The following is a 27,575-nucleotide window of genomic DNA, read 5'->3' on the forward strand; positions in this document are numbered from 1 at the left end:
TCATCATAAATGCAGATTCAAATAACTAGAACAACAACACATCAACACTGTTCAATTTCTGATGTTATCAATAATTTTAAGCAAGGTACGTACAGAAGGAAAGTTTTTGAACATTTAACAAATGTATCAATTCATAGGAAAGACAATAAAAATAAAATTGTATTCTATTTCAGAAAACCACGTCCAATGTCCAATGTATTAAAAAAATGTATGAATAAACAATGAAAAAGCCTCTGGCTAGGGGCGAAACGTTTTTATATCTGTAGTAAATCTGTTAGTTCTCTGCCCAGGTCAATAAATAACTATTTTCGTATGCGAAAGTGTTTTATTACATTCACTACATTTTGTCACCTGAAACAGAAGAATTTTCTCACTCCATTCGTCAACTGGTTCAAATATACAACTTTTGAGTTTTTTAATTAAAATGAAACTGCAAGAAAAATTTATATAGCGTTTTCAACTGTATAGTCAGCTAGGATTATGATGTGGAACACTTATGAGTGGAAAACTCTTATAGTAAAACGTTAGATATTGAACATACATCATTACAAGAAATTACATTTGTCATTTGATAAAGGTAACGAACAGTTTCGACATATTCAAGATACGAGGTTGTTTGCAATTTCTCTACATTTTAATAATTCCATTGTTTCATTCCAAATCGAATCCATCAGAATTGAATCTTTTGCAGTTCCATATGTGCTTGTTATTGCACATTCTTCGAAGTGCTTTCCTGAATGTACTTCAATTCCTTGTTCTAATGCTGTATGTATTATTGTTTGTGCTCCTTCTTCAGGTGTCTGAAATTGAAAGTGAATTTGAATATTTTCACGTTGACTGAAACTATGAAATAATTTGACGTTTCTTCTCTTCTTTGTAACTTTTGAATTGATGAATTAAAGTTCTGTAACCACCTCGGTGTGGTTACAGATATTTGATTTTTTAAATTGATTTTCGATTTGGTGTTTGTCTTGACTTATTTTATTGATACAATCCGTGAAATATTCTCCATTGGATGCGTCAAGATTTCCGGTTATTGCTTTCCAAAAAGTTCCTACACCATTTATTAAACCACGTTTTGTTCTTTATTCAAAATTTTTTTGTGTCCGTGAAGATATCTCTAAACTTTACTTGTAGTGAGTCTGATATTTGGCTCAGAAGACTGGTATGTGTTTTAATTTGAGCTTTGAAAGCTAGTATTCTAGGCTCGTCTCTGTCGAGGAAATAAATGAGGTTTTCTATGATTTTATCATTGTTGTACAGAGCGTCTTTGATGGATGATAAATCTTGGTAGACCAAAAGGGTTCATTTTTCATTTGTTATTTTGAGGGTTCCTTCTTGATGGAAGAAAACGCCGATCGAGTTATTGAATAACTCTTAGTTGTATTGGGCACTGGCTGTTGATGACAGCAGAAGTGTCCTGAAAAAGATTATTATTATTCATGAAAAGATTTGAGGCGGTCAAAATTTACTTTAGTTTTATTTCGCGTTTTCCAATTCACTAACATCGCGGAGTTGGGATAAATTTCTAATATTTCAAATGGTCCGTTGAACTTATTTTCGAGTTTATATGAAATTTGTGACTCTTTCACATATAGCTTGTCTCCTACTTTATATTTTCGGGAACTGTCCTATCAAATCTGATTTTGGACTTTTCTTTTTGTCTTTCGGTTTTTGCTCTGGCCAATTTATAGAAATATGTCATGCGGTTATTAAGATCTCTAACATATTTTGAAATTAGGTATTTTTGGTTATAAAGTGTTTCTGGGGATCGACTAGCTGTATATCCGAATATTAATTCATACGGTGTGAAACCTGTTGTTTTGTTTCTCTTATTATTACAACAAGTAACTACATATGGTAAAACGTTCATGGGGTGTTCATTGGGATTTTCGGCTTAATGGGCGCGAATCATTTCAGCAAATGTTGCGTGGAATCTTTCGATTGATCCGTTCGATTGTGGGTGATTTACACTCGAATATGTGAGTTTAATGTCGTACAGAAAGCATAAGTCTTTCATAAGTTGACTTGTGAATTCTCGAACGTAGTCGCAATGTATCCTAAGTGGTGTGCCGTAATGTTGAAAGTAAAGAAGAAGAGTATTCACGACTGATGTCGAGGATTTGTCTTCTATGGCGTTTGCTTGTGTGAATTTAGTCAATTCGTCTCTTATTGTCAAAGCGTAGTATTTTGTAGGAATTTCGAAAATGTCTATATTGATACGTTCAAAATGGGTTTTTGCTGTTTCGGTTATGACGAGAGGTGTGCAAGGTTTTTTCGTCAAATTTTGACTTTTTGACAAATTTCGCATTTTTTCACGAAATTTCCGGCGTCTTTAATGAGACCGTGCCAGTTGTATTTCTGTTTAACTCTTCTGATGGTTTCATTATTGCCACGGTGTGAATTTGTTTTTCCTGAATGACATTGATCAATGATTATGGGAATTTGATCGGGGTCAGGAGTTGTCGTTAGGTTTTGTCGGCAAAAATAAATGAAAATATTTCTAATATGGGTAGTTCTAGGTTGTTTTCAATTGAAAAAGTTTTTCTAAGTTCGAACTCTTTTTGGGATTTATAAATAATATAGAACATGTGTTCTATGACAGATTCAGGATCAAAAGGAAGGGGTATGATGTAGTATTCACTATCGTTTACTGATTTGCTAGAAAGTATATTGATTCTATCATTGTCAAACTCTGGGGGTTCTTCGGAGAGGACTTCGATGATTTCCTAGTGTAATGGTTCTAGTTTGTTTTGCCAAAAGAAACTAACAATGTTTTTATGGTGTTTATCAAGGAGTTGCGAATCATCAAACTCTATTTTAGAATAATCGATAAGAGATTTTGATTTATATGAATTGACAAATGTATGGAATTCTTTTTGAATGGTTTCTACGGATATTTCGTTTTCGGGGATGTCGTTTCCTTCAGGGTTATTATATTTTTAGATGCATGTATGGAAATTTTGTGTTGGAAATTTGCGCGGAGTAGCTGACTTTGATTCGGGATAGTGCATCTGCATTTTTGTTGATTTTGCCAGGTTTGTAGTCTATCTGGTAATCATACTCTTCGAGTTTGAGTCGCCAGTATGCCAGCCTACTACCAGGGTCTTTTATTGAAAACAGCCAGGTGAAGGGTCTATGATCAGTAATTAATCGGAATTTTCGTCCGAAAAGATATGGACGGAAATACTTTACTGCCCAAACGATGGCGAGAAGTTCTCTTCCTATTATAGAGTACTTCGATTCTGCACTACAAAGTGTTCTAGACGCATATCCTATTGGGAAATCTTTGCCAATAGGACCTTGCGATAAAATGGCACCAATTGCAAATGCACTGGCGTCAGTTGTGAGCAAAAATGGTTCCTCAAAATTAGAGTAAATGAGAATGGGGCTCGTTATGACCGCAATTTTGAGTTGTTCGATTGCTTGTCTGCATTCAGCGTCAAAGTTAAAGGGGGTATCTTTTTGAAGTAATTTGGTCAATGGTTTCGAAATTTTGGCGAAATTGCAAATTAATCGTCGATAGTATCCAGCTAAACCTAAAAATGATTTTATTTCTTTTTAGGTTTTTGTTTCTGGAAAATGTTTGATACATTCGATTTTCGTAGATTTTGGTTGGATTTCGTTGGGTTTCCGTTTTGGGTAATGACGTGTCCAAGATAGGCGACTTCTTTTCTCAAGAATTCGCATTTATCCGGTTGAATTTTGAGGTTCGCTTTTCGAAGTCTTTCAAATACTTCGGTCAACCTTGCTATGTGCTCATGGATGGTAGGAAAATATACGATGATGTCATCCATGTATACGAGACATCTCTCGTTCTGTATACGTAGAAGAACATTATCCATAACTCTCTGGAACGTGCTTCTTCAGGCCAAATGGCATACGAACAAATTCGTAGTGACCATTGTCTACGGAGAAAGCCGTTTTGGGAATATCTTTGGGTTCGATATCAATTTGATAAAATCCGGAGGCGAGATCAAGCGTGGTAAAATATTCGCATTTAACAAGCTGGACTGGGAGGTCCGAGATGTTTGGTAATGGGTATTTGTCGTCAATCGTTAGTTCGTTGAGTTTTCAGTAATCCATTTCTGTTTACCGGAGGCATCCATCTTTTGGGTAAATCCCAAACTGGAGATGACCATGAGGATATTGATGGCTGAATAATGCCTTGATTTAGCATTTTGGATATGGTATGCTTCATTTCGTTGGTAAAAGTGAGATTATCTCCTTCTAAATAGAAGATTTCTTCGAATTTGAGACAAAAATCAGTTATTGATTGATGTTCCTCTTCGTTCAAATGTTCGGTTCTTAATTGCGCTTTTATTTCTTGGATACGGTCAATATGGGTTTTGTTTTGGGAAAATGACTCATCAATGTTCAAAATTGTTTCATGTTTTGGAAGGGGTTCGAGTTTTATTTCAGAAAAATCAATTTGTTTTGGGATCGCGTTTGTATTTACGATAGTAGTCTAGAACATGCCGTTTATTTTCTCCATTCGGGGTTCTATTTGAATTTGGTTTAGTTTTTCAGTGAGTATATGGTCATTTGTGTCTGAAACTTTGAACAAAGGGACTTTTTTTTTAAATTTGTTACAAGTTGTTCATTTTTCAGGTCAATTATGCAATTGTAATGTTCGAGAAAGTCAGATCCAAGTAAACCTTCAAAGTCGATGTTTAGGTCGTAGATGAAGACTTATGTGGATCGTTTTGTGTGAAATTTATTAGAGTGGATTCATTCACGACAATTTTCTGGTCGGTGATACCTTGTATAGAGACATTTTCTAGGAATCTAAGGGGATATGTTTCGCATGTTTTGGGTTTGAAAATGGATATTCCTGTATCGATGAGGATTTTGAAAGTATTGGAAGAGTCTTTGATATAGTACAGATTCTTCGAATTCATAGAAACCATAGGGCTTACATGAAAATTTGTTCCGGGAAGTTCACGTTCAGGTTAAAGTCTTGTATATTCAGGGACAGAATTTGGGATTGCACTTCTGATATAGGATCGATTGGTTGTTGGTTGTTTGGGGTTGAATAGTTGGGTGGCTCGCATTCGGGAGCGAGAGAAAATCCTGGTACATTGACGGATCTTCGGGTATTTGAATTTGATTGTATTGGTAATCTTGATCACTAGGGGTATAGTAATCATAGTCATTATCGGTGGGGTAGTAATCGTTGTATTGATAGTTATAGCTATCAGCCGTATGATAGTCTTGATTATCACCTGTATGATAATCTTGAGATCCATATGTCATGAAATGAGCTCTTTGGTTTTGATTGAAATTGACAGGGTCATTCATATTTCTTTGAATTACGGGTGGTCTGAATTGGTTTTGAGATTGAGGTCGAATTTGGTTTTGATTGGTCTCAGACCTGTTTGGCTGAGAATTTGTTTGAAAGTTTGGTTTTGAAAAATTCTGATTGGGTTGAGGGTTTGTTTGACTCGAAAAATTTTGATCGAGTTGAGGGTTTGGTTTCGCAAACTTTTGGTTGGAATATTGATAATTATTTTGCGGACCCTGTTGTCTCATTCGACATTCTGAGGAAATATGACCTATCTGACCACAAGTGTGATAAGTTCTTTGAGATATTGGTTGGGGGTTTCTTCTGATTGTTTGTTGAGGAAGTGTTTGAGTGGGTCTTTCATTTTTTGATGTTGGAAATAGGATAGTTGCATTTCTCTCCTAATTCTAATGTGGCCTTCAAGTAGATCTGCCGGATTGGAGGCACGAATTACTTGACCTATTCGCGGTTCCAGTCCGGTTAATAGCGTTTTTAATGCCATTGTTTCAATCAGTGCGGATTGCGCGTGTTTTTCCGCAGAAAGGATGAATTTTTGTACATTTATGGAATTGTGGACTTGAAGTCGATCGAAAAATATTAACGATGTTTCGTTCGGAAGTTGTTTGATACGCTGGAGATCATGAATTGATGATGTTAGATCTCTAGAGTCTCCGAAATATAAATTTAATAAATGTTTGATTTCGGGATAAGTTCCAGGATTCCTTAAACTTATCAATAGTGCTGCTCTACCACTGATAGGTCGCGTTGGTCGGCTGTGGATACGCGATATGCACAATTACAAGCATTTAAGAAAGTGTTTAAAAATATTCGATCACCTTCGAATTCAGGCACTATTGAAAATATTTCTGATCTGGTTCTGATTGCATCTGGTTCTGGTTGGTTTTGGGTCATTTTGATTTAATTATTAAATTTTTGGTGTCAACATTTGAATGATCGAACAGTACTTATTTACTATTTACAATAAGCAATCAGTATAATTATTGATTTTGCAAGGATTTGAAATGATGGTAAATAGATTGCAAAATAAATCGAGACAATTCAATATCGACTTACAATATTACAATCTACATTCAGATTCGTCGTGTTCTCGAAGTCGTACAGCCAGGGACTTCACCAGCTGTTCCTTCCGCTGCTTCCTCGAGTGATGACTCCTCAGGCGTTGTTGGTTCTTTCTCTGTTGAGGGATTAGAATCCGCCGCTACTAGTTAGGGTTTCCTTGTTCTAGCAACATTGTCAGATCCTACAACGACTGCGCCAATTGTTATATTCACTCTTTTGAATTTGTATTTTTAAAAACACTTCATTTTCAAATACAGACTTTTTTTGAACAATAATTAAAACTACAAATTCTGAATTGATACTGGACAAGTTCTAAATATATACTGACACTTATTTGACCTCGCAGGGTTCATTTATAATGTGCAGACAGCGGTGTCAGCAGGAGACGACGGGAAATAACAAAAGTATTAAGTTCTGCTGATTCTGCTGACTCAAATTCTTGGAAGTCGTTATCTGGGTAATCTGATACTGGTGTGATCATCCTACTCATGATATAACAGAAATATTTTAACTTACTCAACATTTGTTTTTCATAAGTTCAAAAACTCTCATCCTCTTTTCTCGTAAACCCATAAGTTATGTAAATAACTATAATAGATATGTGTGACAAGTTCAACTTGAAATTGGTTGTTTCGAAAAAAATTATCATAGTATATAATAAACATATTCCGAAGAGGTGCAAATGGATTACTCAAGTTCTGGTGGGAGTATCGGATCTTTGCCTCTCATGTGAGACCTACGATTTTGAAGGTACGTGTGGCAGATACCCGACGGAAAAAAAAAAAACAAATAACCTAGCTAATGCCACGCAGAAAGCCTGTGCAACGTCTTCTTAAATTGAAATCAATATGGGAATGATCAAAGAGTATTTATCTATTTACTTTTTGATTTTCATGGAATTATTTTCCAGCAGCTTTACTGCATTAACCTTTCTAGATTTAATATCATTTCTAGAAACATGTGGATTCGTTTTCCGATGCCATTTCAGGTGAGCTTCCCAAATTTCTGCTGCCGCAGTTGTCGGTTGATTGGTCAAACCACCAACACCGACATAAAAACTTGGCAAGTTGACTTGGGTGTCACACCAATAGGTGGTTCCACTTATGTTTCGCTTGCGTTTACGCAGCTATTTTTATCAAGTACTTTCTTGGTTTTTTCTCATTTTGTCTTCAATCGAGGACCGTCTGCCCGGTACTGACGATGCCCAATAGGCTGAAACAGCTGTATACCGGTGGCTCTTAAATTGAAATCAATATGGGAATGATCAAAGAGTACTTATCTATTTATTTTATACAAGGCTATTCAAATTCGTTTCTGTACATAGGGATCTCGTAAACGATAAGAGATAGAGTATCAGTTGAATTATGGCAAAATTGCGTATTATGGAGACCTATTCAATGATGTAAAGAAATCGAATATAGTTCTTTTGGTTCTGGAGATAAACAGGAAAAATAAAAAAATCCCAAATTATTTTTTTGCCTTCTTTATTCGCTTCGTCCACATTTTGCTATTGGCACTAGATGTGGGCTCTCGGAATATATACATGAATCTTTTATACAGGGTGTTATCTTACTTGGGCCACCCTCATCTTTGAATTTTCAAATACGGACCTATATTTTTTGTTGTAGTTTTTGGATCGTAGACGTTCACTTCATACTGACAAATCAAATTCGATTTTATATTTCGAGATTTTTTGGTAATATTCCATTATAATTGTGTGAATTATTCCCTTATAAATTACGGCCCTGGAAATTTGTTGACTGAGTTGAATAAAAACACAATAGCAATTTTCACGTCTCCCTATACTTCGAATAAGAAAACCTTTTGTGATTATGTGAAACATATCTATAACAAAAAAATATATTATATGTCTTTTGATGAGCAGAAAAAAAATGGTAGCAATAATAACATCCGAAACGAACACCATAATTATAATGAAAATTGAAATGAAGTGAGTGATTCATATACACAAAAAAATTAATTGTGCAATAAATGTTCGAGTTGGAGTCCTTCCATTTCGAGACAAGTAATGGGGCAATAAGATGGTCTGCAAGATCACCAGATCTTACTTTTTTGGACTATTTTCTATGGGGGACATTGAAAAATAGGATTTACGCTGGCAGAGAGATAGAAAATGTGGAAAACTCGAGATTGACGATTTTGAATGATTTCGCAACAATGCAGCAAATAAGTGTATTAAGGGCAATGAATAATATGGAAAATCGAGTTTAAAAATGTCTCGAAATGGAAGGAATCCAATTCGAACATTTATTGCGCCAATAATTTTTTTGGGTACCTATATAAATTACTTCATTTCAATTTTCATTACAATTATAGTGTTCGTTTTGGATGTTATTATTGCTATCAGTTCTTTTTCCGCTTATTAAAACACATATAATATATTTTTGATGCAGATATGTTTGAAATAATCATAAAAGGTTTTTTTATTCGAAGTTCATTGTAGAAAACGGTCAGAGCAATGGAAAAAATATGAACAGGTACCTAAAAATGAAAAAAAACTCTCGAAAAACTCTACGAAACATAGGGAGACGTGAAAGTTGCCATTATGTTTTTATTCAACTCTGTCAACCAATTTCCAGGGCCGTAATTTAAAATGGAATGATTCACACAATTATAATCGAATATTACCGAAAAATCCCGAAATATAAAATTGAATTTCATTTCTCAGTATGAAGTGAATGTCTGCGATCCAAAAACTACAACAGAAAATACAGGTCCGTATTTAAAAATTCAAATATAGGGGTGGCCCAAGTCAGATGACACCCTGTATAAAAGATTCATGGATATATTCTGAGAGCCCACATCAAGTGACAATAGCAAAATGTGGACAGATTTTCAATATGTCTGCGAATAAAGAAGATATAGACAAAAAAATAATTTGGGATTTTTTTGTTTTTTCTGTATATATATGAAGCTGAAATTGATTTCATTTGATTGGGATGACCACCAGCCGACCGGTTTCGGAGTTCTAGTTTTTCGTCAGTGCCGGGAGGATCATTTCTGCTTTTTATATATAGGAAGTTACTTGCGACGAATCTTCCGAATGTAAGACGTCTGAAATGACGGAAAAGTATAGGTTAACGATGGGCATATGAAAACCGTATTTTATGAAAAAAGTAAGTTCGGTATAAAGCAACTTCGAGGGCTGTATAATACCTACAAGATATATTATTTTTTTTGGAAAATGGTGACGTTTTATAACTAAAAGGAATGTGTTTGGTAACATATTGTTGGTGAAATAAATCATCTAATGTCCTGGAATATGTGTGAAATTATTGTTTGGCAACGTCCAGATCGTCAACGTTAACATCGCAAAATTTCAGCGGTTTGAGCGTTGGTAGATTGGGTTCATCTTAGCTGTCAAACATCATAAGTTTGCACAAATACGAGATTTGTTGAAACTTTATTATGAATTTGATGGAAATAGTACGAAAATAGAACAATTTTTTTTGAATTATATCCGGGAAAATAAAAGTCGGATAGAATATTATTCGGAATTTTAAACAAACACTTGGCTGAGTACGGTGCATTTCAAAAACCAAGAATGAAGTATGAAAGCAGATGTATGAAAGGAAGATGTTGTGAATAAGTCATGTGTACATGTGTTCTGTTTCAACTATATATTTCAAGTGATATAAAATGAACAAAAATTCTGAATTTTACATCACTGAAAGTGAATAGAAAGGTCGAACACAGTGAGTAATTAGAAATTAAAAAAAAAAACATAGGAAACAGAAAAACCTACATTTGATGATACGAACACAAATTTATCAATCACACAACGAAGCCTTGAATATACACCTCGGTAGCTACACCAGCTACACAACAGCTAGTCAACAGGGAAAGTTATGACAATGTGGATATTCATCAAACGTTAGATCATGATAATATATACTGTCTGTTCAAGAAATAAGGTGATTTTTCATTTTTCTGAAGAAAAAAGGTTATTTGTTCATCAATTTCATTTTGGCCCTTCGAAGTAGTCCCCCTCAGATATAATACATGTGCCAGCGTTTTTAGTATTTCTTTCAGCTCTCTCAAGTATTTGGCTTTAATCTTTTCAATCGTCGCAAAATGTCGTTCATTCATGGATCTTGGAACAGAAAAAAGGCGCAAGGGGGGAATCTATTGGCTGAGGCATGATTACGTTATTGTTATTGGCCAAAAAATAGCGAACAAGCAGTAACGAGGGAGCAGGTGTATTATCGTGATGCAAAAACCATGGATTGCTTTTCTACAACCTCGCACGTTTTCTTCGTATTACTTCTCGCAAGCAGCATATTACTTCAACATCATACTTTTATTGACCGTACGACCATGTGACAGGAACTCCTGATGCACTACGCTACAGCACTAGTGATATACGTCGGAGGGAGCATGCTCCAGTTGAGGTGATGATTTCAGCAGTGATTTTTGGCAGAATGAATTGCGATGACGCACCTGATCAAAGTCATTGTTGGTATCCAAAGGGGTTTGCTGTAAAAGAGAATTAGATCTTCAACATCAAGTCCATATGACACAGTTATTGAAGATCAAACCTAAAACTATCTGAAAGAAATCGCACCAAGGTCGTATGACGTGCTCCAAGGTTTCAAGGTCGGGTATGAGGGAAAGACTTAGGATCGGTATAAATCAACTACGGGGTTACCATAAGTTTTTCCAGAAATGAATTGAAATTTCAGGGTTTTTGTTGCTAAACCAGAGCAACAAGCAATAATTAAACGGTTTTTGTTGATTTTATGAGGAAAAAGAATGTTATATCATAATCTACTCAAATCTATTAGTTAACTATAAATATTAAAATATGTACCTTGAAGAAGTATTTCGCAAAATATCCTACTATTATGCTCGAAATTCCTTGTAAACTGTTGAATATTTGTGTATATATTACTCCAGGATGTAAAGAAAATACACTGACGTTTGTTGTTTTCAATAACTTCGCAAGCTTCATCGTAAATAGTATATTGCACAATTTGCTATTGCAATAACATAAAAATGGCCCTCCAAATTCGTTCAAATTTCCTTGTGTCAGTTTGGATCTACTCGCAGCCACCGATGATACATTTATTATCCTGCTGGGGGAAGATTTTTTCAGCAAATCTAAGAAACAAATATTTTTTAAATAACATTACCACATATGATGTACTGTTTGGAACCTTTGGTGTAGTAATTAATATTACTGGAGTTTTTTCCCAACACCAGTTTACTCTTTCTCTTGAAGATGGTCACTTGGTGATAGAAACGCGTGTCGAGGTGTTAAAAATAACGATTTGGCATTGGGAAAAAACTCCAGTAATAAACATTATCACAGTATATTTTCAATTACCTATAAGAAGAATAGTTAACAGAACTGGTCCAAAATAATTGACCTGCATCAATACCTGCAAACCATCCTCGGTGACCTTATTTCTTAGAGCTCCAACTCCAGCGTTATTGACTAATATGTCCAATCTTTCTTCTGTTTGCAATATATTTTCAGCAAACTTCCTAACAGATGACAGTGAAGCCATGTTGACCAATTTAACAACGATATTTTCATTTTCAGTTTCTTTAACAATCTGGTCTCTAGCGTGATTAGCTTTGTCTTCATTTCTGCAAGCTAAAATCACTCGAGCACCTCTCTTGGCAAATTCTAAGGAAGCCTCATATCCTATTCCTGAAAATATTTCCAATTTTATGTAGACATTTCATTTTCATTCCAGATATCCATTTGATAGTTTCATTTGCGTAGTTCACCAACGTATTGAATGGCAATTCGATTGGTACCGTTAGATTTATTACGAACTTTGAATTATAGTTTCATTTAATAGTGTCAATACTTTCGGGGTTTGAAGGCCGTGGATATTTGACGTTCCTGACGTTTCGCGGACGTGGAATCAAGAAGGCTACTACTAAGGCAATCTTGAACCGACTATGTTCGGAATATTTTACTAAAATGGGAGTACCCAGGGCGGTACTAACCGATCATGTTACTTAGTTTACCGGGGCCGCGGGGAGACGAGCCTTGCATAAGATAGGTGTAAAGATTATCCATAGTTCGGTGAGGCATCCTCAAAGTAACCCTTCAGAAAGGGTGATGAGAGAGCTCGGCCGTTTATTCCGTACGTTTTGCTCGGAAAATCATAAATGGGGGGCTTGGGAAATAGGACGTATGCCTGAGCTCATGAATTCTCTGGTAGGTAGGTCTAAAGTGAGTGGGTCTATTCGACCCTCCACCGTAACTCATGAGGGTTTATTGTGGCTCACACCTATTCACACTCGGCCAAATAAACCCAGCTTCTTAACGAAGCCGATTAGTTTGTATGGTGAGTGGTCTTTCAGGTCAGATGGTGATAGTACGGAATTCCGTAGTCCATGAATCTACCGGTTTCAGCCCTTATGAGTTACACTTTTGTAGGGCTCCTGTGTCAGTTCATGAATTGATAGATTTTCCAGGTTCCCTCGATGTTGGACGTAATCATGTAAACGTGTACCTCGCAAGGGGGTCTTTGATTGGAAAAACGGCTAGGCGTTCCTTACTCAACCCTGGTAGGTTCTATGTACCATTTGAGCCCGGTGAATTAGGTCTCCTGAGGGCTAACCCCACCTCATCGGTGTTGAAATAGGAAACTAAGAAATTCCTAATACTCTTTGAAGACCCTTATATGATAAAAAGGAGATTTAGCTATGCAACTTACATCTTACCTTACCCGGACTCAGAAGTGCTAGCCGTATGAAGCGGTATATTGAAGATTCCAACCCCAATACGGAATTTCCCTTAGGTTGGATTCTTGGGGGCAGATGAAGCGATACGATGAGATGATGGTTGCCTACTTCGGGGCCTAATTATTTCGATATATACCTACCTGTTCAATCGGTTCCAGCGCGAGCGTTTTTGTTTCCTTCCGTATAAACGTTGGATGTTATCTTTAAATCGTTCTGTATTCGATCATTTCATTTGGTTGTTCGATGATAGGTGTGACCTCGTGATTTTAGAAACTTACAAAATTCTGCACCAATTTCGACTGGGTTTCTCGTCTGGCACAGGTAACGGTGCATCACCCCTTCTAAATTGTACATACACAAATTTTAATTTATTTATTTATTTCACAGTTATCTTGAACGCTGACCGATTAAACTGAATCTACTGAAATTCGGCCTAGTTTATTGGATAAATATACCAGTTATCCAAACGCCGTACTTCCAACGAAACTGACCAAAAGTCATTCCATTACAACATTCTCACTTAATATATGAATTGTAACCCTATATTCAGAAAAATAAATGTTCAGGTGAAAAAAAAAAACAAAACAAACTCGAATTGATTTGGGCATTTGCCATTCAATGGATAAATTCCTGCAGGGTATCAAACAAACCGTCATTACTGAATACTGTTTCATATTGAAATAAAATATCAATTTTCAATGCTTGCTCTCCATAAATATAAATGGGAAAATGCAATTCTAGTATTGAAAAACAAAACTTTCAAGAGTTTTTCAAGTATTTCACAACAAAATCGAATTGTGGAATTGGCCGCGGTGGTAGTGCGTCCGACTCACGATCGGAAGGTCGTGTGTTCGATTCCCGCCTCGACCAGATATTTTTCTCGAGAGAAGCTGGTTGAAGCTGGAATGATTCTGCAACCGTGTTAGGAATCACACATTAAAAGGCAAGACCTCGTTAGTCCTTAGCTCGCACAAGTTTCTCAACTTCTGAGAGTTGTCGTTCGTATGGGGGCGGCAGCTGATTAACGGAAAAACAGACTTAAAACAGATTTTTTTTAAACTTGAAGGGATATTTCTTTCATAAATCCCTTAGAAAGTTCATAGGAACTGGTTTAGTACATTGAATAGACGCGATAGATCTGAATGATCTGACCTAATATTCCCACTTGAACGCGATTTATGATAGAATGAATCAAATAAACTAATATATATGATATATATGACGAACTGAAATTCAATAACGTGGTAATAGACAGGTGGAATGAGTGTAATGGATTTGTCTGTTTTTTCCACGTCGGACTGCTAACTTCTTTTGGAGAAATGCATTTGTGGATGAATTGAATCAACAGAATTGATAAATGATTGCCAAAAAACAAAAAAGTATTCTGAATATGTTGAGACCTGCTTCTATTTACGAGACTTGAAAGATACTTCCCTAAATAATGTTTCCAAAGTATATCAACCAGATATTCATATCGCTTTAGATTTTTTTGAATGAAAATTCTTTTTGTTAATACGGTTGCTGAATCCCCAATCAGGAGATTATTTCGTAAAACACTAACCAAGTAGATATGTGAGTATGTGATCTACTTTTGACAACATAGGTATTTTGCTCCAGGATTTGCAAAATATATTTTGCAGGATGTCGATCTTGAAAGATAGCTATGAGAGGACAAAACACAAGCACTAATGGAAAATCCTTAAGGCACTGTCATAGTGGTGCTTGTGCGGAAGTAGCGATTCACATTGAATTTGAATCGCTGGAGATTAAATCTATTTGGAAAAACGTTCTCAGAAAGTTTATTTCATATAAACGTAGTTCTCCAGATGAAAGAGTTCTTGAACAGTGAAGTTCGAGGTGTACTGAGTTGGACTTCGAAACGATGAGTAGCCACAGTAGCCACGTATTTCCGGTTGCATCAAATGTGGCAAGTCACTTGAACACTTCTCTTCAAAATATCTATAGAAGAGAGACACAGTTCCAACCTTTCTTCGATGTTCCAGGCTATCAAGGTTGCACGTAACGTTGCGACTCCAATCAGGTGGATGGCTGCCAGCAACTTCAGGGTATGTTTGGGGGGGAGTTACATGCATGAAAACAATGCTCCAAAAAAGGTCTGATTTGAGCTTTATAAAGCATCAAAAGTTATTGAGGTGTGTACAGTTTTCTGGTTCGGAACAATGTTCCAAACTTTTGAGAAGCAGCCTTTGCAATTTCAGCGACATGGTCGTGCCAAGACAAACTTATCGAAGCAGAAAGAGGAATTGTCTGACCTGACATTATTATATTCGGTTCGGAGACATTTATCATTTTAGAGAAAACCGATGCCTGGGTTTTTGTGGCATTGAATTGAACTGGTTACTTTTCACTTAGTATAATACGCATTATCATTAAGAGAATGTTCTGCCTGTTCTGTTAGGTATTTCCACCCTTGTAGATGAATTCTTCAACCTTAACTAATGACTCTTAATCTTAAATATATCTTCTATTGATGTCGTTTCATGTTTTATGTCAGCACCCCTTCCTGAAATCTTGGCCACTATAGCAGTTACATACGTTTGTGGTTTCGGTTGAGCTTTCAGCCAAAAAAGATCATTTCTTGGATTGCATCGACAGTACCTATCTAACATAAAAAGTCGGTTTTAAGTTTTTTTTAACTGAAATGCACAGCCTCACACCCATTACTACAGCTTATACTTTGAACTTCAACATAATTATTGAATTCAAATGACAGATATATTGCTGCTGAGGATATCTGATATCTGACTTCTTTTTACCGGCTTTTGGGATGACATTCTGATATGTCAATTGACATTACACGTTTCACTGCAACCCGCCATATTTGCCAAATTTAAAAAAAGCTCCAATGCCAATTGAAATATCTGGTGACCGACCTATTTTTGTTACTCCATCTCCAATCCACTTCAAATAGATTTCGTCATTTCCACGTCTATGGTGAGTTCATCTCATATCTTCAATGAGTTGAATAGCTTCTAAATAATTGTCTTCAAAGTGATCTCAGATAAATCACTTCTGCTGCTCTTACGGAAGACTCGATTTATTGATTACCATTGTTTTTTTCACAAATTTTACAGATAGTATGAACTGATACTTCAGTTTTCGAATTTTATCGCATATACTCCGGGCTGCACTCGATAAATTTATCGCTGCTCATTAATTCTGAAAAAAGGGGTATTAAATAGATCTACTTTGGAATCTGCTTTAATGAAACATTCAAATTACCAGTATGTCCTGTATTGTACTAGATATCGATAAAAAACGTAAAAAAACTTTTATGTATCTGCAGACAAAAATAACTGATGGAGAAAGGTCTGGGGGACGCGCTGGCCAGGCAATTGATCCATTATTTTCAATCCATTATGTTGGGAATATTGCATCTGAATGTTTTCTTACTATAGCTGTGTTTTGAAAAGGTGTATCGTTTTGTTGAAAAATATTGTATTTCACGGTGGAAGTTCATTGAAAATACATGTGAGTAGCCATCAAACTCGTTGAATAAAAAATGTAGATACATTTCACCATTCAAATGCTCATTTGATGTAAATATTTATTCATATTATTCCAACTATAATGAATGTTTCTGTTGAACCATACATTATTAGTGAATTTTGATTCGTCCTTCCATTTTATTTTTTTACAAATATTTTCAACTTTCCTATTTATAAGTCTTAACCACTTCGCAAATCATACTCTTCTTCAGTAATTCCTTTCAATAATGTGATGCTTTGCGTATTCTATAGCATTTGTATCTATTCATTTTATAAATAATCACGGTATATTTTAAAAAATCCCTAGTTGGTGGGCAATTTCTCGTGAAAACAAGCTTAATCATGATTATTTTTGTGACTGACGATTCCTAGATGGAAATTTTTTCATTTTGAGAGGTAATATTTGGTTAGACATAATATTTGAATGCTTCCTTATACTTCAGTTATATTTCTGTCAAATGCATCAGAGCCTTACAAATTTTTTTCAAACGTCTGAACCCTTAAATGTTCAAAAAACGAGGATTTGGGTACCGCTCACCATACATATTCCTTGTCAAAAGAGCATTTCTATTTGATTTACCATAATGTAACGAATCTGAAGCCGCCCCTGACCGATATCTCGGCCAGTGAATAAACACATGTTATCACCGCAAGAGGAATATAGCCGACAACCGCCGGTTAAATTCTAGTTGAGTACCGAAACAAATTTATCGAAAGTTCAGTTCACAGACATGGAAAATGGGTTGATAGAAAAAGGTTTCAAATACAACATTGGACATAAAAATAGCACTAACAACTTTGAAATTTTGGGAATAGAAACTGAAATGGCATTAGGAGGGACATTGAATAACATTAATAACAAACATTTGGCGTCACATATCATAAAGTCAGAATTTCTGAAAGAAGGTACTTTTACGAATGAATTGAAACTTGTTAAATCAATACGTAGTAAAATTAACGAAAATAATGTTATATTAACTAGAGCAGATAAAGGCAATACTGTAGTTGCTATTGATCGAAAGGACTATGTCAACGGAACCCTTGATTTCTTGAATTTAGGAAATTTTGAAACGCTGAAACGTGATCCAACTAATTTATTTCAAAGACAAGTGAAAGATTTTTTGAAAAATTCTAACATACTTTTTACAGAAAGGGAAAAGTTCAAATTAACATTGATGAACCCCCAAATGCCAAAATTATATTCACTCATAAAACTGCACAAACAGGGTTATCCAATTAGACCAGTGGTTTCCTTTGTCACTGCACCATCAGTGAAATTATCAGAAAGGCTTATCAATATCATCTTAAACCATAGTAACTTCCAACCAAAATTTAGTCTACGGAACTCATATGACTTAATCAATAAAATAGAGAACTTATCTCTACCAGACAACGCAAAATTACTATCCTTTGATGTGCAGAATCTATTTCCCAGTATACCTCCAGATGATACTATTACTTTAGTAATAGAATTATTAGATAAAAATAGAGTGAACCCAGTCATAAAACGAGAAATAATTGACCTTCTGTCATTATGTCTCAACCAAAATTATTTTCAATTCAACAACAATATTTATTCCTCCTCAAAAGGTTTAATTATGGGAAATCCATTAAGCCCATTACTTGCAGAAATTTTCATGGATAATCTAGAGAAGTCAATCTTTAAACATCCTTTGATTAAGAATTTCTTGTATTGGCATAGATATGTGGATGACGTTTTGGTATGTTTTACAGGTACTAAGAGGCAATTAGATACTTTTCATCGGGATATTAACAAAATTCATGAGAACATTAAATTCACTATTGAAATAGAAACAGACAACTCAATCAATTTTTTGGACCTAACAATTAGTAGGAGGAACAACAAACATGATTTTTCAATTTATCACAAACCGTCCTATACGGATATTACGATACATTACGATTCTACCCATCCGTATCAACACAAAGTATCAGCTTATAATAGCATGATTCATAGATTAGTCAATGTTCCTCTTTCAATAGATAATTTTGATAAAGAACTCAATATCATCAAGCAAATTGCGGTAAACAATGGGTTTAAAGCCGAATTAATAAACAAAATACCAAGAAAGTCTACACAAAAGCGATGCGAGACGTTTTTCCCATTGATAAGGTAGATAATCAAAATTACAGAGCTTTAACCTATTTTGGACAACCAACGGAAAAAGTGGCTTCATTTTTGAGAAATAGAGATATTAAAATTGCATATAGAACAAGTAATACGTTGGGAAAGCTAGTTAAAAATAATAAAGATAAGACATCTAAATTCGAGAAATCAGGGGTATATAAATTAAAGTGTGGAACGTGCCCTAAGGTATATATTGGTCAAACTGGCAGGACATTTAGGAATCGAATCCAGGAACATCATAAGAGCTATGTAAACAAGAAAACAAATTCAACGTATTCAAATCATCTTCTAGAAGAAAATCACATCTTTGAAGAAGAATTCGAAATTTTGCACATTGAAAATAAAGGTTTCAAACTGAATCATTTAGAAGCAATGGAAATTAATAAACTTAAAAATTCAAATATTCTAATGAATGACCAATTAGATTTGAATAGATCACCATTATTGAACTTGTTTTCTTAAAAACCCATAAAGAATTATTATTGATGTAGATGGTAGGCAATTTGCTTTAGGTAAGCATAATCGAGCAGGTATGTGATGTAGAGATTCAGGTAATTTCTTACAGGTAGTCTCGATTGTGGTTACCTGTAGTATATAAATATGAATGTAAGGATGCTTGGATGTATTAATCATTTGAAAAAGCTAATGTTTTAGCGAAACATGTTATGATTATTTTCAATAAAGTTAGTGGAGATCAAATCGTTTAAGTGTAGTTTGTGAAAATCTAAAACGATTGTTACCGATATACAAGGCCCGCTTCTCGTCCAGAGATGGCAGTTGAATTTAGAAAGTGAATCTAGCGGTTAAACAAGGAATTCAAATAGTGGAAATAGTGTTGAAAATAAATTAGATTATTATAGTGAAATATTGCTAGAAATGAATTTGTTCAAGACAGTTAATTCGTTAATTTATTACAATAAGTGAATAGCATATCAGTCCTTTCGTCATTTGAATTTGTATGAACGTCTGACAGTTCCTAACAGATATCAATAGATTCAGTTTCAGATTTTTATTCAGACTAAAGTGTACAGATAAAAATACATATAAAGTTTCTGTTGGATGACGAGACTGCACCTAAGCATTTTGTATATGCTTGAGTCGTGCTTGTCTGCTACCCTACAGAAACATTGTAATTGTATAGTAAATCATTGAATAATGAAAGTGTAACTACTCAGTATATTATTCAGTTGAAGGAAGAGTTAGACTTTATTAAGGAATGAGTTTCAGGAACGTAGGATTAGGAAATTCCGTTTCAATTTTTTGGATATTATTTTCAGGATTTTGTTTTGCATTGACTGGACTTTTGTGAAATTATTGCGAAATGAACCACCCCACGCTTTCATACAATACCGTAATATGGATTCAGCTAATGAATAGTAAATTACTCTTAGTGTGTTATCATTCAGAAATTCTCTCAATTCATATATTTTTTTAGTTAGCTGTCTGAGTCTGTTAGTCAAAGATACAACATGATTTTCCCACCTAAATACTTGATACTATTACATTTCTCAATTTTCGGAAAATTGCATGTTAAATGATTTTGGCAACTATTCTCGTGTACATGAATATTTTTCTTTACTATAGGTTGATCACATTTAAGCTAAGTAGGTTTTGGTCTAGCCATTTTTTAACTTGTTCTAATCCATTATTTGCATCATCGATAACCTCATTTCAAGTGTTTGCAGAAAAAATCAAAGTGGTATCGGGTATGGGCTTTAGAGTTTTTCAAAAATCCAATTGTATTTATATAAATAAGATATAATATTGGTCATTTATTTTCTTTGTCAAAAAAACCAAGCAAAGTGTACGTGTTTAAAAATGGAATATGAAGTGAGATGCTATCAAATTGTACCGAATTATCATTTGTACCTACCGATTGTACTAGTAAAATTTTGACCAAAAACTAATAATTTCATTACTTCCAGGATTGAGAGTTATGAACATATTTCGTATATTTGTTTGAAGGTGGCTGAAAAAAATAACAATTATATCAAGCAAAAACTGAAATTACAATAAAATAAAATACAAGTAACAACCAAAAAATCAAAAAATTAAATATTGATACGAAATGAAAATTAAAAAAATCATAAACAAGAAATGAAAATTACAAACTAAAAGATTCCAAACCAAGTTAATTCACGACGTTTCGATTGTTAGTATCCACAATCGTCTTCGGATGATTACTGGACTTATTTCTCAGAGATCTGACTATTAATAGGTCACTAGAGTGCTTTGACTTATCCTCTCTTCCCTCTCACCGCTTCATCGGTTTAGCGGAAGCTGACCATTTGGAGAGAGTTGGTTGTGTTCCGCTTGATTATAGGTTTCCATATGTTGCGTATCTCTACACTAGCTTGGCTAAATGCGTTGTTGAACAACATATATGCGGCTTCTTTGAATTTTATCCTAAACTAAACAGTGTTTCTCCTTGTGGATGATTTCAGCTTGAGCCCACTTGATGTTAGTTTGATGAGTCCAAAAATGCTCTGCTATTTCTGATTTGCTGATTTCTCTTCGCTGTGTGTGTTTTTTGTGCTCGGCAATACGAACTTTCAATGGCCTCTTAGTTTCACCGATGTATGATTCTCCGCACTCGCAGGGTATCTGGTAAATGCAATTCTTGGAAACGCAGTCCGAGTTTGGTGGCCTGATTTTCATGAGGCTGCTATGGATAGTGTCCCCAGATCTGAAACAGGTTCTGATATTGAACTTGGGCCGAATCCTTCTTATCCTTTCCGACAATCCTCTGATGTAGGGAAGTATAAGTACTGGTTGTGGTGTCTTCTCCTTCTTGAGGAGCTCTTGCTGTCTTCTAGCTGAAGCCTGTTCCACCATCACTTTGGAGTAACCATTCCGTTGAAGGTCATGTTTGATGATGTTCCTTTTCGAGACCTTTCTTTGTATTACATAGCCCAAAAGCACGGTCTAGTAGAGTCTTAATGATTCCTCTCTTAATCGATTGATGGTGGTTGGATTCCTGAGAATGGCATTCTGTGTGGACTTCCTTCTCCATTGTGGAATTGATGGAAGGACTTACGTTGTTGATGTGCTTCAGGAAGGTGCACATTCCCATAGTTCCATATTATGACTTGGGGCTTCTTGTGGGCCTCTTCAATGGCCCGAGTTTCAAACTACTCCATATATATATATATTGGCTATAACCGGTGAAAGTGGCGATTCCATTGGCAGTTCCTCATCTTGCGTAAAGAATTTGTCCTTCAGTTGGAAGTAACAGTTTCGTACACAGCATCCTAGTAATTCCATGATTACTTGTATCGGTGAGTTTGTTCTATCTTTCAGGTCCCCATCTTTGGATAGCTTCCTCTGTATGAATTGAAGTGCTTCTTCGACAGGGCCGTTGGTGTAGAGGCTTTCCACGTCGAAACTGATCAGTTGATCCTGACTTCGATTGCCCCTAGAAGTTCAACAAAGGGGAATTATTTACGCAAGATGAGGGACTGCCAATGATCGCCATTTCCACCGATTATAGCCAATATATATATATATATATATATATATATATATATATATATATATATATATATATATATATATATATATATACACAGGGTGTCCCTGGACTTCCTCTTTTCCTCTCGGGAATGTATAGATGGGGTCAAAATATCACCAGTACTTCATATAACTTTTTTTCCTAAAATCCTTCGTTACCAAGTAACGGGCCTCCGAAGTTACAAAATGAAAAATGTTTTTCTTTGATAACTTTTCAAGTGAATATTCAAAATCATCCAAATTTTGGTAATTGACTAAACAAATGAATTCCTTCGATGAGCTTTCATGCAGAAGTCAGTTGTTTTGCTACAAAGTCAGGAACGGACTACCCCCGATGGTCCACACCCCAAAACTTTGAAATGACAGATATTTTTCAATATTTTTCAACAAATTAAGGTTACTTGGAAAATTTTATGAATAAAAGTACTCGTGTGGAAAGTCAGTCGGAGCAACGAGTCTTGATAAAAATGTAGTTTCACTCGACGACATCAAACTTGCTCGTCCACCATTATTTGAAATGAATAATTATCAAAGCAGAAATAATAATGATAACGTTAATTCAACAACATTTATCCTGAGATGTCTACCATTATTCGAAAATATTAGTTTTTGAGGAAAATGGAACTGATAAGTAAAATGTTCATAACGAATTTTTATAATGCAAACACGTTTAACTAACGAAACTCAAGAGCCTCAAGAGCAAACAGAAATGAAAAATCCGCTACAGAAACTGCTCGATATGACCACCTTCTCTCTCTATACATTTTCTTAGTCTGCGAAGACACCCTCTCTGTACTTGAAATAGCATTCCAAGGTCGTTTCGTATGGCTTCACAATGTAATGTTATTCTATTCAACAATGCATCTCTTGTGTGAATAGGTGTAGCGTAAACAAGGCTTTTTAGATGCCACCACAGAAAGAAATCCAATGGATTTAAATTCGGAGACCGCGATGGCCATGAATATGGCCCACCTCTACCAATCCATCTATTGTGGAAAATATGGTTCAGATGGTCAAGCACAATCAAACTAAAATGAGGAGGATCGCCATCATGCATAAACCACATATTTCTTCGGGTTTGCAATGGAACATGTTCCAAAAGTCCATTCAAATCGTTCTGAATGAACTCCAAATAACGTTCTCCATTCAATCGGTCCTGTAGAACGAATGGTCATATAGGATGGTTTCCTATGATACCAGCCCAAACATTCACGTTGAATTTCCGTTGGTGTTTGGTTTGCAATATCCCATGGGGATTTTCTTCGGCCCATATATGGAGATTATGAGAGTTGATAACTCCATCTCTACTGAAACCTGCTTCATCAATGAATAAAACTCGATTAATAAAAGTCATATCCTCTCTTTGCCTATCCATGAACCAATTGGCATATTCCAGTCGTGCTGGAAAATCTTGAGGTGTCATGGCATGTACCTTCTGGATGTGAAATGGGTGGAGCAGTTGTTCCCTAATTATTCTATGAATAGTGGACTTGGATGTATGGAACTGTTCTGATAGATTTCTGATGCTCATTGAAGAATCATCAGCGACGGCTTCCAAAATATTTTCCTCCAATACAACGGTACGTACAGTCCTAGGAGCGCCCTCACCACCTCGTTTTGGCAAAACTGTACCTACAATAATATCGAAATAAAACAACGTGCTCAAATTAATTATCAATTATTACATACCTGTCTCCCTCAAGCTGCGATCGACACGCTTGAATGTTTCTCTTGACGGTACCGTTCGATTGGGAAAATGCTCGGAATACAGACGACGAGCTTCTGCAGCATTACAAAATGCTCGTCCATAAAATACATGCATATCTGCATATTCATTGAATGTAAACTGTTCGGCCATATCAAAAAAATTCAAAATATCCTATAGAATATTGACAATACAATGATAGTCATATGACAACGCACCACTCAACAAAACAAAATCGCATTCCAGTTTCTCATTTTTTATCAAAACTTTCTAAAAGGTTTTTTTGTCAACATCTGTGAAAGAAATGGAACATAATTATTCCCTGGATATTTTTCACCTGATCATGTGCAGCCGTTTTTGAAGTTCATTCGTTTGCTTTTTATTAGTATAGTAAATATTTTTTCCGATGTGCGTTTTTTCAGCTAAATTTAGATTCGTGTTAAAGAATTTCTCCCATAAAATTATAATTATCAGTGAAACTCTTCAACAGCTAGCTGTGAAGAAGAATTTGAAACATTCGAATGTTGAGTTTCATGAGACTCAGATAACTGATCAACACGAAACGTGATTATTCCACACGTATTATGTACATACAAAATATGGAATGAATTCGATATTTCATAGTAGAGTAGCTTGTTAGTTTGAAAACACCACGAATCTACTGAACTTGATATTTCTTTTGAAAAAATATCTGCTATCACAATGGTGACTTAAACTTCCATATAGGTACTGTACTTTTTGTTTACGACTTCATTTTAGCATACTTTGTATTATTCCTGTTATAAATGTTGTTGAATTAACGTTATCATTATTATTTCTGCTTTGATAATTATTCATTTCAAATAATGGTGGACGAGCGGGTTTGATGTCGTCGAGTAGAACTACATTTTTGTCAAGACTCGTTGCTCCGATCGACTTTCCACACGAGTACTTTTATTCATAAAATTGTCCAAGTAACTTTATTTTGTTGAAAAATATTGAAAAATATCTGTCATTTCAAAGTTTTCGGGTGTGGACCATCGGGGGTAGTCCGTTCCTGACTTTGTAGCAAAACAACTGACTCCTGCATGAAAGCTCGTCGACGGAATTCATTCGTTTAGTCAATTACCAAAATTTGGATGATTTTGAATATTCACTTGAAAAGTTATCAAAGAAAAACATTTTTCATTTTGTAACTTCGAGGGCCCGTAACTTGGTTACGAAGACTTTTAGGAAAAAAAGTTATATGAAGTACCGGTGATATTTTGACCCCATCTATACATTCCCGAGAGGAAAAGAGGAAGTCCAGGGACAACCTGTGTATATATATATATATATATATATATATATATATATATATATATATATATATATATATATATAGAGTGGTTTGACACTCCGACCATTGAAGGAGCCCACAAGGAACCCTGAGTCTGGTTGAGTTACGTGGACGACACCTTCATAATATGGAGCCATGGGAATGCAGAACTAGACACTTTCCTGAAGCACATCAACAACGTAAGTTCTTCCATCAATTTCACAATGGAGGAATTGCCATTCTTAGACGTATTGGTGAAGAGAACCGACACTAAAAGGAAAACATCTGTATATCAAAAAGCTACTCACACAGGAGTGTATTTGAACCAGGAATCCAACCGCCATCAACCGACTAGGAGAGGAATCATCAAGACTCTACTAGACCGTGCTTTTGGGCTCTGTAATACAAAAAAGAGTCGCGAAAAGGAACTAGGCATCATCAAAAATTATTTTCAACGGAATGGTTACTCCAAAGTGATGGTGGAAGAGGCTTGAGGTAGAAGACAGCAAGAGCCCCACAAGCCGCTACAGCCTGTACTTGTACTTCCCTACATGCGAGGATTATCGGAGAGAATAAGAAAGAGTGGGTCCAAGTATAACATCAGAACCTGCTTCAGATCTGGAAACACTATCCGTAGCAGCTTCACGAAAACCAGGCCACCAAACGCAGACTGTCATTCCAAGAATTGCATTTACCGGATACCCTGCGAGTGTGGAGAATCATACATCGGTGAAACTAAGAGGCCATTGAAAGTTCGCATTGCCGAACATTGTCGAACAAAAAACACACACATCAAGAAGAAACCAGCAAATCAGGAAGAGCAGAGCATGTTTGGACTCATCAACATAACATCAAGTGGGCTCAAGCTGAAATTATCCACAAGGAGGAACACTGGTTTAGGAAAAAATTCAAAGAAGCCGCATATATGTTGTCCAACAACGCATTTAGCCAAGCTAGCGTAGATATACGCAACCGATGGAGTGGAGAGAAGGTAGATGGGATAGGTGCGAGCACTCGAGTGACCTATAAATAGTCAGATCTCTGAGGAATAAGTCCAGTTATCACCCGAAGATGATTGTGGATACCAACAATAGAAACGTCGCGAATTGACTTGGTTTGGAATCTTTTAATTTGTAATTTTCATTTCTTGTTAATGATTTTTTTAATTTTCATTTCGTATCAATATTTCATTTTTTGACATTTTGGTTGTTACTTCTGTTTTATTTCATTGTAATTTCAGTTTTTTTGCTTGATATAATTGTTATTTTTCAGCCAACCTCTCAATTTCTAATTTTTTACAGATTCTCTTACAGATTTCAAACCAATTTATATCATACCAGACAATGGAAGTCTGAACTAATGAAATATTCCGTATAAACATTTTTTTAGGGAAACTCTGTTTTTAATTTTTGTTATATTCTGAAAAAACAGCATTTTTAGTTTTCCCTGTATAACTCGGAGATATATCGCATCAATGTATGTAGGATATATTTCAATGTCCAGCGTGGCATTAGTTGGTGTAGTAGTTGTTTTCCGACAGGCATTTACCAGAACCTACCGTGTAAGTTCGTTGGGAGAGATGAATGTTCATATATTTCATTTCGAAATATTTGTTTCAGTTAACGAAGAATTTTTTGATGAAAATCCTCCAGAAACTGCATTTTTTTATTCAAATATACATATTGTTTGAACAAATAATGATTATATTCATAATCCGACAGGTTTTTCAATGAAACCATTATAAAGAAATGAACATTTGAAAATATGATCATCATAATCAGAGCGGTTTCTGAAGACATCCGTATATTGCCTATTCCATGTATCCGTTGAAGCTACTAATAGGTACTAGTTAACATTCGAACTAGTCCATCAAACTTCCGAAACATTTATTTCTTTCAAATGACAACAATCATCTTACCTGTGTTTGCTCCGGTAACGATAACAGTTTTTCCAATAAGACACACCTTACTTTTACACCAGGAGGTTTTAACTTTTGTGTAAATTTTTAGTATCAGAAAGACAATTGCTAGTAAACTGAAAGTATATGCCAAAGAAAACATATCTGGTACTTTTGTGGGAGCCTAAAATGAAGTAACTTATCAACCTATGTTAATTGAGTCATTGTTCAAAACACTTTTGTGAATATGCAAATGAAATATTCAATCGTAGGTACCTCGACTACTACTTATTCATGTACACAAGTTTTAATTATATTTGGCCACAAATGGAATTTTCGAATATGCCTGGACATATCAACGCACTAAACTGCTGTTATCTTTCCGTAATTATTCCAAACTTCAATCGTTTCATAATGA

The 27,575-nt window shown here is 35.3% G+C and overlaps 1 protein-coding gene across 4 annotated transcripts; it reads right to left on the bottom strand.

The window, feature by feature from the left end:
* Positions 1-305: 305 nt before the first annotated feature.
* Positions 306-27,575, bottom strand: LOC111501977 (retinol dehydrogenase 11). 4 transcript variants are annotated; one of them, XM_023155911.2, is made up of 5 exons: positions 27,434-27,575; positions 27,179-27,341; positions 11,712-12,041; positions 11,196-11,485; positions 306-800 (listed from the first exon to the last, which is right to left on the bottom strand). In XM_023155911.2, exons 2-5 carry the CDS (start codon positions 27,318-27,320, stop codon positions 600-602), a joined length of 963 nt encoding a protein of 320 aa, XP_023011679.2. In that variant the 5' UTR covers positions 27,321-27,341; positions 27,434-27,575; the 3' UTR covers positions 306-599. The 4 variants fall into 4 exon arrangements, with proteins under 4 accessions (XP_023011679.2, XP_023011680.2, XP_023011681.2 ...); XM_023155912.2 differs by having other exon boundaries at positions 27,179-27,355; positions 27,434-27,573; XM_023155913.2 differs by having other exon boundaries at positions 27,179-27,328; positions 27,434-27,561.

The sequence above is a fragment of the Leptinotarsa decemlineata genome, unplaced genomic scaffold (assembly GCF_025532065.1).
Source record: "Leptinotarsa decemlineata unplaced genomic scaffold, Ldec_3_MD MMD2_tig00000199_RagTag_RagTag, whole genome shotgun sequence".
Classification (NCBI taxonomy): Eukaryota; Metazoa; Arthropoda; class Insecta; order Coleoptera; family Chrysomelidae; genus Leptinotarsa; species Leptinotarsa decemlineata.